Raw genomic sequence first — 13748 nt, forward strand, 5'->3', positions numbered from 1 at the left:
TTTTTCAGTGCAATAACTGAGAATAGGCCTGTTTGCCTGTCAGGACGGACGTATGTAGATCCACTTGGATCAGGGAGGTTTGTGACCTAAATAGAGACGCTTCCCTGTTGCCCACACCCACAGGAAGACACGTGTGCAGGGCTACAAAGTGCTGTGAGACTCATCTAATCTCATGTCAGGAAATCACATGCCATACATCATTCAATGAGTTTTCTAAATGGAATTTTGTTTCTGGGTATTGTTGCAATGCACGCACCGGTTCAGGATTTGAATGACTGATATTAAAAGGATAGTTTGCTTGAAGACAGCTCCAATAGAACCCTGTAACAGGAGAGTTTATTGAGTTTGAGAGTTTATGTGATTATTTGGTCTTAAGTCCGTTAAAATTGTGTTTCCCAGGAGAGTTGGAGTTAGCTGGTTTGGTTAGGAGGGGCAGATCTACATGTATTATCTAAGTGGAAAACAGTTGTGAATGCATTTACTGCATCCTTCAACTAATACCAGCAGATGGATTGTTCAAAAATCTCTGACGGCCATTTAATGCAACAATTATCAACAACATGGCTTTGGATCCACAAAATTCTTACCAGGCCTGTCTAACATGTTTTTTGAAAAGCTGGTGCTGTCCACCCCAGTTGTTGGAACAATGCGTGTGTGTGAATATGTATTTCACTCACACTTTTGTTTGTTTGAGCTTGTCCTTAGCCTTTTGATATATAAGAATCATTGTTTACTGTACAAATGTGACTTATCCTATTAATATGTGTACTTGTCTTTCATGCTGTGGCCCATGAAAAAGTGGTCCTATCTTTTTATTTTATTGTATCTTGGTTTTAAAATTTGTGCATGTATTTTGGATGGATATTGTGTTTTAGTGGGACCCCAGGAAGAATAGCTGACACCCTTGTGCACAGCTAATGGGGATCCTTATCAATAAACATTAAAGATACTTTCCCCAACAAAAACACAAACATAATTCACTTCAGCAATCATAGATGTGAGTACACTAGGTTTAGTATTTGTCTAACATGGCATTATTAAGCAGTCTGTAATGCACTCTAGTTCTTGATCAGAAGTAAAGCCCTCTGGCCGACCCTAGGTGGTGGGAGACCCTGTCAGAACCTGACAGCCTTTTGCTGGGAATGGCTCCCAGAATGAGATTAGTCTGTGAATAATTGGGTTAGAGGAAGACTTGGGAGTGCAGGCCAAGGCTGTAACATCATCCAGGTAGCACATGGTATCAACTGCAGGGGAGAGGAGTTTAAAAATTCATTGTCATGACTCATAATCTCATAAACATGTGATATGTGACTCGGTATGAAAGAAATATGAGAGCTGTACAGTAAAATTAATAGTAAAAGCATCTCTATCCTTCCATCATGGCATAACTGTTAAATTGTATCTCACACTGTAGGATGCATTAAAGTGGGCGTGAGTCTGATAGTGTTACTGAGTCATTCTTGTGGCTTGCAGATGATTAAGTTATGTTTTGGGAAGATCTCTCACATTGAGCTTGGTAGCCAGATAATGTGTTCAGCATATGGACCCTGAAACTGTAGCCCTATTTGATGATTTGATTGAAAAAGCCATTGTGACACTAAGCGAATTTTCAAAGTGTATACTACTTGTTTGGAAAAAACTCTTTTCAAGTATTTCACTGTCAAATTAGTTATCTGCTGTGTTTGGCTTATGTGTTTTTTTTCTCCTGTATTTCTTTTTCAGAGCAAAGAAATAACCTTTCAACTCCAGGAAGACTTAATGAAGGTCCTAAATGAGCTTTACACAGTAAGTAGTAATGACTGTTTTACTGATGCACTCAAGTAATGTTCTTTACTGTGATTTATAGCACCCAGATAACTAACTACTAATTATAGCAGCCTGAATTACCTTGACCCTGCAGGCCAGATTTGTCTCCGGCATACATATGCAACTTAAAGGTGCTACGATTAACATTTTAATATTAATAAATCATTACCACATTAATTTTGAGACACTGGGATTATAGGAAAAGTGGTCTTAAAAAAATGGTAAACATAGCACTTTTAACATGGCTGCAGACCTTTGTATCTTCACACCAGAATTACTGCAGACTTTACCTGCTGAATAAAACTTTTGCAGTATGACCTGTACATTTCTACGAAGGCCCTTTCATCCCCCTGTTCTCTGTTCTGTACATACCTTTGCTGTATGTAGTTGTCTGTGAGTATCTCTGACCTTGGTGGAGCGAGGTACTTAGATCACACATCAATAGTTAATTCCACAGCCTTAATTGCTACAATCAGCCCTGGTAGCCCACTAGCTTAGTTTCATGCCTCAATGTCAGTGTGTTCTGAGGTAGAGAGATTGGATGAAATAAATGCTTGATTTTATTGCATATAGCATATTTCACCTGCCATATAGTTTATACTATCTTCCAGTGCATACAACCCACTCTAGGTCACTCATTGGCATCAACCTCAGCAAACAATAAGCAGGCATTATGATTTGCTTATTAGTATAGCAGTAATAGTAACAATAGTTATGGGAGAGACAAACAGACGTGATGGCTCATTGAGTCAAAAAGTATTGTAGTGTTTACAAAGTATAACTCAGCCTCTTCCCAAACCCTTCCCCAAGTCTAATAATGCAGCTGTAGTGTGTGTGTGTGTGTGTGTGTGTGTGTGTGTGTGTGTGTGTGTGTGTGTGTGTAATCAGCTAATCATGCTGCTCCTCATTGACAATCAATGGCATTGTATTTGCATCAACACTGCACTGGTTTGCTAATCAGTCTAAATTCACAGAATCAATTCAGAATCAGATGGGAAACCTCAATACAGATATCGTGTTGTGATCACAGCATTGATAGTCTGGGATATAGATGATAGATGGAGACATGAGCCGCAGCGGTAACTGTGCCGTCCCAAGAGACGGAAAGAAAAGGAGTTTGGCTTGCCTATAGAGTCTCCAGTTACTTGCTATAGAAGACTACAGCGATCACACGTCCAGTCGATGGTTGCGCACAACACACAACACGTGTTACTCCAACTCGATGTGTGTCATCCTCTCACCGCAGTCCACACTCCAGATTTGACCTGGTTTAGCCCCTGTGGGAGGACACACAAACACACACACACACACACACACACACACACACACACACACACAGGGTGACTATTGCATCAGAAAGCCACAGGCCCTATGTAGGCCACCGCCAGTGAAATAACAGGTCTGGTCCGTCTCTAAATATGTCCCTCTAAAAGGAGCAGCAAAGTAAACACAACAGCAGCGGACTCCAGACCAGTAAGTGAGGAGTGCCGGGCCCAAGGTCAGTCACCCATCTCTCCACTGGTTCCAGTTACGCCAAACCCCACCAAAGGCAACGGGCTCAAAACAAATAGAGTTTTGCTCTGTTGTTCCACTCGGACAGAAATAACCCATTTTGGTGGAACAATGTTTAGATTTTGAGATGGGTGAGTCTGTATTTTTACTGAATCTGAGGTTTCGTGCAGACAAATGTACTGCGTATACAGGTTGTGGAACTGTAATTTGCTGGAGTTTGTTCATCCTAGGTTAAACCTAGGTTAAGGATGTTGCTGTATTCCTCAGGGCAAATGACTGTATTTGCTGCCCATGTTCTTAGTTCAGTACATTTGACCAGCCGCTACGAACCCAGGCTCATTTAACTTTACAGGAGACCGGTTTTACATTAGAAGAAGTCTGATCCAAATTAACTCTTGATTCAGTAATTAATAACTCAAACAAAATAATTTATTGACCCTGTTATGGCTATGTAATACACCATTTGAAAGCTCTGAACTCAAAGATGAAAAACAAGCAAACAAACAAAACATCTCCCACAGTGTGCCTGTTTTTCCATATTGGGTCGCACATATGGAAGGGTTTAAAGACAATTCCTAGCTGGAGATGGCAGGACGGATGAATTGCACCAGGAGAGTAAGGCTGTAGCTCTTATCCTTTAGGCAATCAGGGACAGGGCAAACCTCTCCTCTCCTCTCCTCTCCTCCTGCATGATGTCAGCACACAGAACAGGGATGGGACGCTCTTCTCCATTGCAGCCCCACTTCTGATGTAGGCTGATAAGGCCTTGTCCGGTGCAGCTGTAAGAATACTGTATATATCATTTTTATGTGTCTTCGAGGGTCAGTGAGTTCTCTAAGCCATGACTCAAATGTGTATGTCATAGATTTGCCTGGATATTTGTCCTAATTCCCACAGCCAGTGATTCATCAGTGCCGTCCTTAGAGCCCCCAGATGTCCGTCCGTCTTCCATTCTCCTTACTCCACTCAGAGCCAAGTGCTAGAAAGAGTTGTATAACTTCTCCTGTCTCTCGACCCTTGATGAACTCATTGTTTGTGTTCTGCGGTGTACCTGCTGTTTGAGTCACTGCCTAATGGATTCACGGAGTGTGAGTAACGCTCTCTCCATCCCCTTCCCACGACAATGAGTCAAACCTTAGGAAGTAGTTGTAATCAGCCATCAAGGTAATGCATTTGCCAGTATGCTGCCGTTCCTTCTCACTAAGTGGCCACAGTGTGATGACAGGGGGCCAGAAGGGTAAGACACACTTTCCAACTGTGCCATTATGGGCCTTACAATAAGGCATATTTACATATATTTAAGTGAGAAGAATGATAGACTACAAAAAACTCAATTGAGAGAGAGCCACATAGGTGCAATGCAGAACTATTGCATGTTTCAAACCAGAACCATTTAGGAACAAAAACATTTAAAAAAAAAATGTAAAAAACAAGTTGATGCTCATATCCCAGAAGTCCTCCTTTTGGCATGAACTCCTCATAGCTATCTATTTATTTGTTCTTCAAAAACAAAAGTCGAAGCAAAACCTAAATACCACCTAAGTCAGAACTCTTTGAAACCCTTATTTTTTTTTCAGTGTGTTGTTAATTCTCATGGATCACCGGTGTGGACTTCAAAGGCAGACGTGCAAGGCTGTGTAAGTGGTTTAGGCACTCAGTCTGCCACTACCTGATGTCCCTACCCAGACTGCCCCCCCCCCCCCCCTGTGCTAGAGGTAGGGATTGCTCAGTGTGTATTGAAGCCTCTCTCTGCCCCGGTGACGCGCTGACATTTCCCTCCCGCCTGAGGTGGAGCAGTCAACTTTCCTCTTAATACCCCTCATTTCAAACCAGAGTGCAACCCTGTAACTCCGCTCCCTGAGTGGAATTTCGTTTCAAACACAGAGCAATGAAAGCAGCATGTCACATTTAGCTGCAGTGATTTGTGGCTGTTGTGGTCGTATGAGAGCCCCGTATGAAAAAGACTGCAGAGAATCTGTCTTTGGTTTGTGGTTTTGGGGAGAGAAGAACCGCCTGTTATGAGACGAGTTGAATCGATCTGTGATGAGTGGGTGGGTGAAAGGATGGAAGCCTTAGTTGTGGGTTCAAAGAGTCAGACAGCTATGGAGAGGAATCACGCTGACCTCTGACCTTTGTCTGTCTTCGAGATTCACAGAAGTTAACCTGTAACTCAACAGTGTGCAAGTGAGGCGAGGCAGTTTCAGGATACTGCCTTTCCCTGATCTTCTAAATGAAATGATGATAAACGGGGATTCGATATTGCTTTTTCTCTTTTCTTTTCGCTCAAAATCTCTTGTGTCTGTGCCCAGGTGATGAAGACCTACCACATGTACCACTCAGAGAGCATCAGCGCCGAGAGCAAGCTGAAGGAGGCCGAGAAGCAAGAGGAGAAGCAGATCGGCAGGGGCGATCCCGTCTTCAGCATCCGAATGGAGGACAAGCACCAGCGGCGCAGCTCCGTCAAGAAGATCGAGAAGATGAAAGAGAAGGTAGAACGCCAGGGGTTCAGAATCTCCGAAACCGTGTTAATCCGATTTCTGTAAATTGCCATAATCTTAAAGGGACCTGAGCCATTAGCAGTGAATAGTCACACCAGCCATTTTCCCGTTAGGCAATTTTCTTTGGCACAAGAAACCATCTAATCCTATATTACCACCGAACCTTTTAAGTGCTAACACGTTCACATGTGCTTGGATTCATGGTCACTGGATGTGATCTGGACCAAGCCTCCGTGGTCCGGGCTTCGCTCTGAGGTCCCGCTGACCCGCGGGATGGAAAACACACTGTAAGCATTGTCACAGCCAAAATTACCAGGCTTTGTATTTCTCAGAACAGGCCTGTTTTCTGTTAAATCTCCATGACAAATGATTTAATGGCCGCGGGAATGGCATTTTTTCACATCGCTCTTCCTGGAATGCATTTGGGAAGTGTTAAAATATGGATGATTTGGTGTGTGTGTGTCTGTGTGTGAGTCAGAGCCCACAGGTCAGTGGATGGTGACTAACAGCCTTCTGCTTTTCTGCTTGGAAAGGAAGTGTAGAATAAGCATAGATGGCTGAGACGCGTCCTGGTTGAGGTGAAGGACAGGCGCTTTTTTTAGTCCCAAGTTTTTCTTTTTTTTTTTTTTTTCTTCTTCCCCTTTTTGGCTTTTTTTTTTTTTTTTAAACTGAAGTTAACGTATTTGTGCTCCAGTCATTGTTGTATTTATTGAAGCTGTTTGCCGTCTGAGCTCTGTGATGCGCAGCGCACGGAGAGACATGAAAGCACAATCACTTGTCAAAAAAACAATTCTTGAGTCATTAAACTCATCTTCTCTCTCTCTCTCTCTCTCTCTCTCTCTCTCTCGATTATTTCCTCTAATTCTCTCATCAGCGTCAAGCCAAGTACTCGGAGAACAAGCTGAAGTCGATCAAAGCGCGGAACGAGTACCTGCTGACGCTCGAAGCGACAAACTCCTCCGTTTTCAAATACTACATCCACGACTTGTCGGACTTAATTGATGTAAGTATAAACCGTGTGACTGTGTCGGCTTTATCCCGAGGAAGTTTAATCTTCTGCTTGTTTGTCTACGCCAAGACCGAGGAAAAAGTTTTTACTGTCAAGAATATGACCGCTCTCCCCCCTGCCCCCCTCCCCCCTCCCCCCCTCATTAGTAATCTGTTGTTAACTTGCTTAACTGCCTCCTCTGCTTCATTCCCCGAGATCTGACGCAAATGTAAACACTTTGAACAAGGAGAGCTCAGGAGATTCTTACATAAACAGAGCTGCTCACTTTAGGCATTCACACCTCAAGCCAAGACACACTTCACCGTCAAACTTTCTGCAGGCTCCTTCAGATTGTTTTTCACATCTCAGAAGATTTTTATTTTGTTTCTTTACGCTCCCCGTGCTGAAGAACCATTGCTATTCCGGCGGTATTTTCACAGGCCTTCAGAGGAGATTTAAAATCGCAGTCCGAGGAGAAAGTGATGAGTTTAACAGCAGAGCCTGATATAAGAGAGATGTGAGGACACCAGACTGTGGGATGGAAATTACAGAGCGGGGCGGCATTAAAGCCGAGCGGCTTATTAGCTTTTGTGATGAAAAACTATTCTTCCCTCTTCTCTTCCCCTCATGTCATCATTAAAAGCCCATATACCATATTCAGTTCCACTGAATGTTTTTGACTGTAAGCCACGGTTTTGTCATTTTTCCACAGCTCTCAGACCATCTAGACGCTGAATAGAGAGTGGGAGTGTGGGTGGAAGTGTCCCTGAAACCCAGTTTTTTTGTGAATTAGTTTGTTGTGGGTCATCCGTCCGTTCACTCAGCACTCACGGCTCTTTGCTCTGCCTTGCCAGCAGATTGCTTTGTTTGACCTTCCACAACCAGACCGATAAACATGACTTATTTATAATATGGCCTACCTGGGTTATTATTTTGTGTTTGAGAAATAAATATACTGCACCATTTTCTGTGGCGTTACCAGGGAAACGGGAGAAGGCCAGGTTTTTTAGCGAGCGTTCGGGGTTATTTATTCCAGACAGGACTGAAGCCGAGGAGAAATGCAACTTCCCTTCAGTGCCATGCTGTGCGCTGAAATTACCCCTCTCTCTGCTTTGGTCACAAACCTCCACATCTCACTGGGGTGTGTGTGTGTGTGTGATTGTGTGTTCGGTCGTGTTCTGCGTGCGCTGTATGTGTGTGTACACGTGCGGGCGCGCACACATTTGTTTATTGATGAAGGAGACATTTTATAGTCCAAAAGAAAGTGTACAAGCAGGCTGGTAGCTGGGCTTCTGGCTGTATGTTGTTTGCCTATCACTCAGGTGTCTGTCCATGTCTGTGTGTGTATGTGTGTATTTGTGAGTGTCTAGGGTGTGTGTGTGTGTATTTGTCTGTCTTCCCAGGAGAGACCTTCGCCAAGGTCCTAGTTATTAAAAAGCAGCATTAGCTCCTGGAGGTAACATTCAGGTTGTGTAACACAGAAGCAAGGCTGCTGGCACAGAAAGTACCAGACTGTTCAGTTAATGGCCAACAATGTTTCAGTAGTGGAATGTGTGTAGAATAGCAGGCCTCATTTAACCTCCGTATAACATTCTGTATACCATTCTGTAACACTCTATTAAGACAACTGGAAAATTGCTTTTCACTTCATCAAATGATTACTACTCATCTTGCTTATCTTTCATCGTAAATAATGTGGCTGCTGTTCTTCCCCCGCAGTGCTGTGATCTGGGGTACCACGCCAGTCTGAATCGGGCCTTGCGGACCTACCTCTCGGCCGAGTACAACCTGGAGACGTCGCGCCACGAGGGGCTCGACATCATCGAGAACGCCGTGGACAGCCTGGACCCTCGGAGTGACCGCCAGAGGTTCATGGAGATGTACCCCACCGCCTTCTGCCCGCCGGCCAAATTCGAGTTCCAGCCTCACATGGGAGACGAGGTATGCAGTTCAGATAAAAATCGTAGCTGCAAATTATGTACTTGTAATATGGTTAGCGTTTAAATTTGGTTGCTGTTAACTTCTAATGACACTGAAAAGAGATGCGCAATATGGAGTTCACGATTCGATGCAACCACGATACGATGTAATATGACTGTGCAGAATTATGTTTATTTTTGAGCCACAAATCTTTCTAGCAATGGCATTGGCTTGCTAGAATGTAAAAACAATTTCAAAATGTTGTTCACATTTTTGCATTGCAATATATTGAATTTCGATATATCGTCCCATCCCTACTGACAATGTAAATAATACGATTTTATAATGCAGCAGTTTAGAGTTTACGTTCCAAGTTGTAAGTTTCGCAAGGTTTTCTTTCCCACGGATCAGTACGTTCAGCACATATTGCGCATACATTGCACAGCATGGAAGTGAATTAGAAGTTGTTGAAAAAGTCTCAAACTTAATGAGGTCTGATTTTAGTGCCTTAATTGCAGCGTTTTACTGTCTGTGCTGCCAGATCAAGTTTTATAGGGCACTGCAAATGACAAATCATGTCTCACTCCTCACCCTGCAGTCAAGTAGCTCAACATGTGTTTTACTGTTTGGCTGCCACTCGCACCTCTGATATCATGTCTGTTTACTAGCTATTGTTCTGCGGCCCTCTGCATTCAGAGTGAGGTTGGCAAATCTGGCAAATCATTGTGGTTTTGCTATGTAATTGAGCAGGAATTCCGATGACTGCATCCCATTTCAGCTTAAGCTTCCGTGGGCTCCCTGTTCCTCACATTTTGTAGGGATTTCATGTTCCCGCTCACTGACGGAGCGTTTCCTCTTCCCTCCAGGTGTGTCAGATCTCGGTGCAGCCGCCGGTGAACGGGGAGCTCATACTGAGGTTCCAGCAGCTGCAGTCTCGCCTGGCTACTCTGAAGATCGAGAACGAGGAGGTGAAATAGTGCAAACACGTTCACATTAACAAGCTATTTGGGGGGAGGGGAGACTCACCTCAGATATGCGGCGACTCGCACACGTCAAAAATATTCTCTGCTTGATCCGGTTTTATTGTCTGCCAGAGAGTGAGGCGTCTTGTTTTTTGGTTGCACGCTGCTGGCAGCTGCACAATCGTAAAGCTACCGAGTTAAGAAAGTTAACTTTAGCCAGAAGTCATTCAAGGTGAAACGGAAAATGGTTGCTGATAATCTTTGAAGAATCAAAGTTTTTGTAAGCACACGCACACGCGCACACACACACACACACACACACACACACACACACACACACTCTTCCCTCTCTCATACCCTGCAGGTAGCGATCAAACCCTCTCTGTGAAGCTTCAATTTCTGCTCCCAGTGGTAGAATTCACTGTCTCTCTTTTATTTGTACAACCTGTCCTGCTCTGCTCTGTTTTGACATTGGAGGTGCATCCTTGTATCCCAGGCTCTATTGTTTTAATGTCTGCGGCATGCCCGAGTGACTCCCAAGTGTAAAAAGCCCAATGGGGAGGAATGTGTGTGTGTGTCTACCACGGTGTCACGGAGTGCAGTCACGTCCATCAGGCTGGCTTCTGTATCACGTCTGACCTGCTTCCCCTATATGAGCTCTCACTGCTCTCTCTCTCTCTCTTGCACACACACACACACACACATACATACACACACACACACACACACACACACACACACACACACACACACTCTCTCTCTCTCCCATCACACATCAGTATACTTTCTTTTATCATGGTACAAAGACTAACGGAAATACAGCAGGGGAGCGTGTCACTCAACTTCCCCTACATCCTCTGCGACTTCAGATCCCTTTTGATCACGCTGTAGACACCTTAGCGAAACGTACTGAAATACATCTACAATATTTCAAAGATGATAAATAGCAGTATCTTTGGACTCATTTAAGTGCACTGGTTACCGTTGGACCACAGGCTAAGCCCGCTGTGTGCTGTGTGTTGTGTTGTGTATCCGGGCCGGTCTGCACCCAGCTGGTGCCTTCACAGTTCACACTGCCTGCAGTCTGTATGACAGCGACTGGGCACACTGACACGCACCCCTGTGTGTGTGTGTGTGTGTGTGTGTGTGTGTGTGTGTGTGCATGTAGGGGTATGATGAAAAGATCTGGTGCTTCATGTCCTTGTCTGCCTCCCTCTCTGAAGCGGATGTCCTGGTGGGTCAGAATTGGAGGGCGCTGCTGCCTTGTGTTAGCGTCAGCAGATGGCCTCTCTTCCTGGGCACTGCGTGCCAGATACATCCTTGAAAAAATGGACTTTCGAAGGGCTGCAAAGACCTACGAGCACAACTGTAACATGTACAAGAGAGCGAGAGAGAGCCGGTCTTCATCCGGCCAGGAAAAGCTGCGGGGCAGCGCTTAATAGAAGTGCAGCTGTTTCCTCAAACCCCTTTGACTCCTGTGAAATGGTGAAAGAAAACACTGCTGAATAATTTATTCTGCATCAGAGGGTGGGTTGGGATGTGTGTGTGTGTGTGTGTGTGGGGGGGGGGGCTCTGGATCTCACTCTCACTGAGGGGGGGGACCAGCGTGGCCCCGCTTTGTGGCCGTGCTTTGTGCCTCTGCAGCAGAAATTACTATGGAATATGTTTTTTCATTAAAAAAGCTCTCTTCCATATCGTTCATTTCAACTCCTCAGTCAGTCAATGTGGTTCTTCTGGGAGTTTTTTTTTTTTCAGATTTAATAATCTGGTCATTTAGATCTTGTTTGCCTCTGAGATTTGTATGAAACATAGCTCACACAGACCGATTTTTCTTCTCCGCACTCGTTCTCACAGGATATACAAGCGAACCTAATGGTTATTCTCAAGGCGTTTCACACTAAACCCTGGCAATCTAATACCATCTCCTTTGTAGGGAGTGTGTTTGTTTTTCCTCAGATAAATCTCAGGGAGGCACATCAAAGTGTGCATTTGCGTGTGTGTGTGTGTGTGTGTGTATGTGTGTGTATGTGTGCACATAGTGGGTTGATCAGCAGATTACACACTCACTACAGGGTCTGTTGAAAGCTATGGACAGCAGCCTGCCTTCTGAGATGAGATGAGATGAGATGAGATGATATGTGTTGGTTTCATGCTGAAATAACCTGTACTGATGTTGCACTGCCATGCAGAATAACCCCGGTTTTGAAGTGTGGAGTGTAGAATCGTTTTCAATTATGACAGTACAGAACTTATGTCTTATTTCTTCCCTGTTTTCCCTACAGAATGACCATAGTATGCACAGTAACTGGATATAGACTTACCTCCCACTATAGGTGTACTAGTCATAAGTTTTATCTATCCATATAGCACCATAGGAAAAGCTTCATTATTATTATTAAAACTAAGCAATAAAGTTTGCTCAATCCCGGAGACTTCCCCCAGGCTCTGTGCAGCTGCAGGGACTAGTGGGCATATCCACAGAGTCTCACTAAAAGCCCTGTTGTAATTGAGCCCAACAGTGAACACTGGTAACTAGTAGTCTGCTGAATAATGGATACACTCTCAACAGCTTCTTCATTGGGAGCGATTCTTTCGCATGCATGAGTCCTCTCCATATGATGACAGCTGGGCCTCTCACCTCCACAGGCCGCCTAGGAGAGGCTGCCAGGGACAGAGGGAGAGGGACACCAAACACACTCACTAGTTGTTATATTAATTATGTTCAAGTTAGTTACCTATGTAGGGAACCTACCAAGGGCAAAAATACTGTGCATACATGTAAAGTGTTGTTACCAGGGTCAATTAGACGCTGCCTGGCCCTCTTTTTGTTGTGTTTTTGTTTACCAAAATCATGCAAGAGAGGAATCAAGCATCACCACTGTATCATTTTATTTCATTACCTTTTCTCTCTGCACCGAAGAGAGCGGGTCCTTCTTTTCGTTCTGCTGCAGAAAATCACTCCTTTGATCACCAACTGTCAATCCCAGACTGTCGTCACAAGAAAGGATGATGTTTTTTGTGAGATTTTATCATCTCAGAATCCCCTGTTTCCTTTCGTACACTGTCATTAGCCGTGTTGTAACCTGCAATGTGTTTTTGCTTCACGGCAAGATGAATGACACTGTAACTACATCCACATTGTGTGCAGAGGCAGGCTTTTCAGCGCCGTAATCCATCACAGTAACACATGAAAGAGATTCCCCTTGGTTGAATTCCACCTTGCTATTCAGGTGTTTTCAAAGGCCAAATGAGTCACAGGTCAAGCAGTTGGAAAAACAAGCTGTAATCCACTCTCAGTCTCAGTGTGTATAACAGTTACACGAGGAATCTGCGTTTGTTTTTTCAGGTCATACTCACTTAATAAATGAGAAATGGGGTCACTAGCTTTGAGTGGGGTACTCCTGACCATTAAGACTAATTAAAGGGAATTCAAGCTGTGTGTCACTCAGGGCCCCAGTGACCTGTGGTGCCCCCCCCCCCCCCCCCCACACACAGAGTACACAGAGTTTTGACTTGTGATGGTCACAGTGCTCGGTCTTCCTCGCCGAGTGTCTGAATGCCGAGGAGCATTTTACCGAATGCTGAGAAATGAATGGTAGTTGGTGTTTCTGCACAACTGGGCCTCTTTCCCTGCAGCTTTTCCACATCAGTGACTCATGCTCACACTCAACAGTCAGTCACTAGCTGTCTTTGTTTCTCTTCCTCCTTCTCTGTTTCCCTCCTCGTTTATCTTTTTGTCTCTCTCTCTATCCCTCTTTCTCCTCTCTCTATCATCACCCTTTACCTCCCTACTATCTGCCTTAAAGGCCCCATATTATTCTATTTTGTTTTGCAAATAAATGTAGTTTAGTCAAAAGGATATGTATTGAATGAATTTGAAGAGTAAGACCTAATAATAGTGGACCATGATTGGCAGACTAATTCAGATGAGGCAAACCTGCTGACTGGAGGCATTGCAGGGGGTGTTGCCAGTTCAAATGCTGCTAATTTGCCTGATTAAAAGGATTTTAGTAATTGTTTAGTGAGGAGTGCCCGTCAAGATCAGTTGTGATGCGTTGACTG

At 44.2% G+C, this 13748-nt stretch overlaps 1 protein-coding gene across 4 annotated transcripts in view; it reads left to right on the forward strand.

The window, feature by feature from the left end:
• srgap1a (SLIT-ROBO Rho GTPase activating protein 1a) overlaps positions 1 to 13748 on the forward strand; it is an 88432-nt gene that overhangs the window by 45404 nt on the left and 29280 nt on the right. For all 4 annotated transcript variants that reach the window (XM_071526270.1, XM_071526277.1, XM_071526286.1 and 1 more), the window contains 5 exons: positions 1723 to 1785; positions 5628 to 5807; positions 6691 to 6819; positions 8524 to 8745; positions 9591 to 9692. In XM_071526270.1, the coding sequence (XP_071382371.1) occupies positions 1723 to 1785; positions 5628 to 5807; positions 6691 to 6819; positions 8524 to 8745; positions 9591 to 9692 (696 nt within the window). The remainder of the gene's footprint in view (positions 1 to 1722; positions 1786 to 5627; positions 5808 to 6690; positions 6820 to 8523; positions 8746 to 9590; positions 9693 to 13748) is intronic.

Source organism: Centroberyx affinis, unplaced genomic scaffold, assembly GCF_046629955.1.
Source record: "Centroberyx affinis isolate AG114_WGS23_722 - 3 ecotype Tasmania unplaced genomic scaffold, CSIRO-AGI_Caff_v1 ptg000111l_1, whole genome shotgun sequence".
NCBI classification, from domain to species: domain Eukaryota; kingdom Metazoa; phylum Chordata; class Actinopteri; order Beryciformes; family Berycidae; genus Centroberyx; species Centroberyx affinis.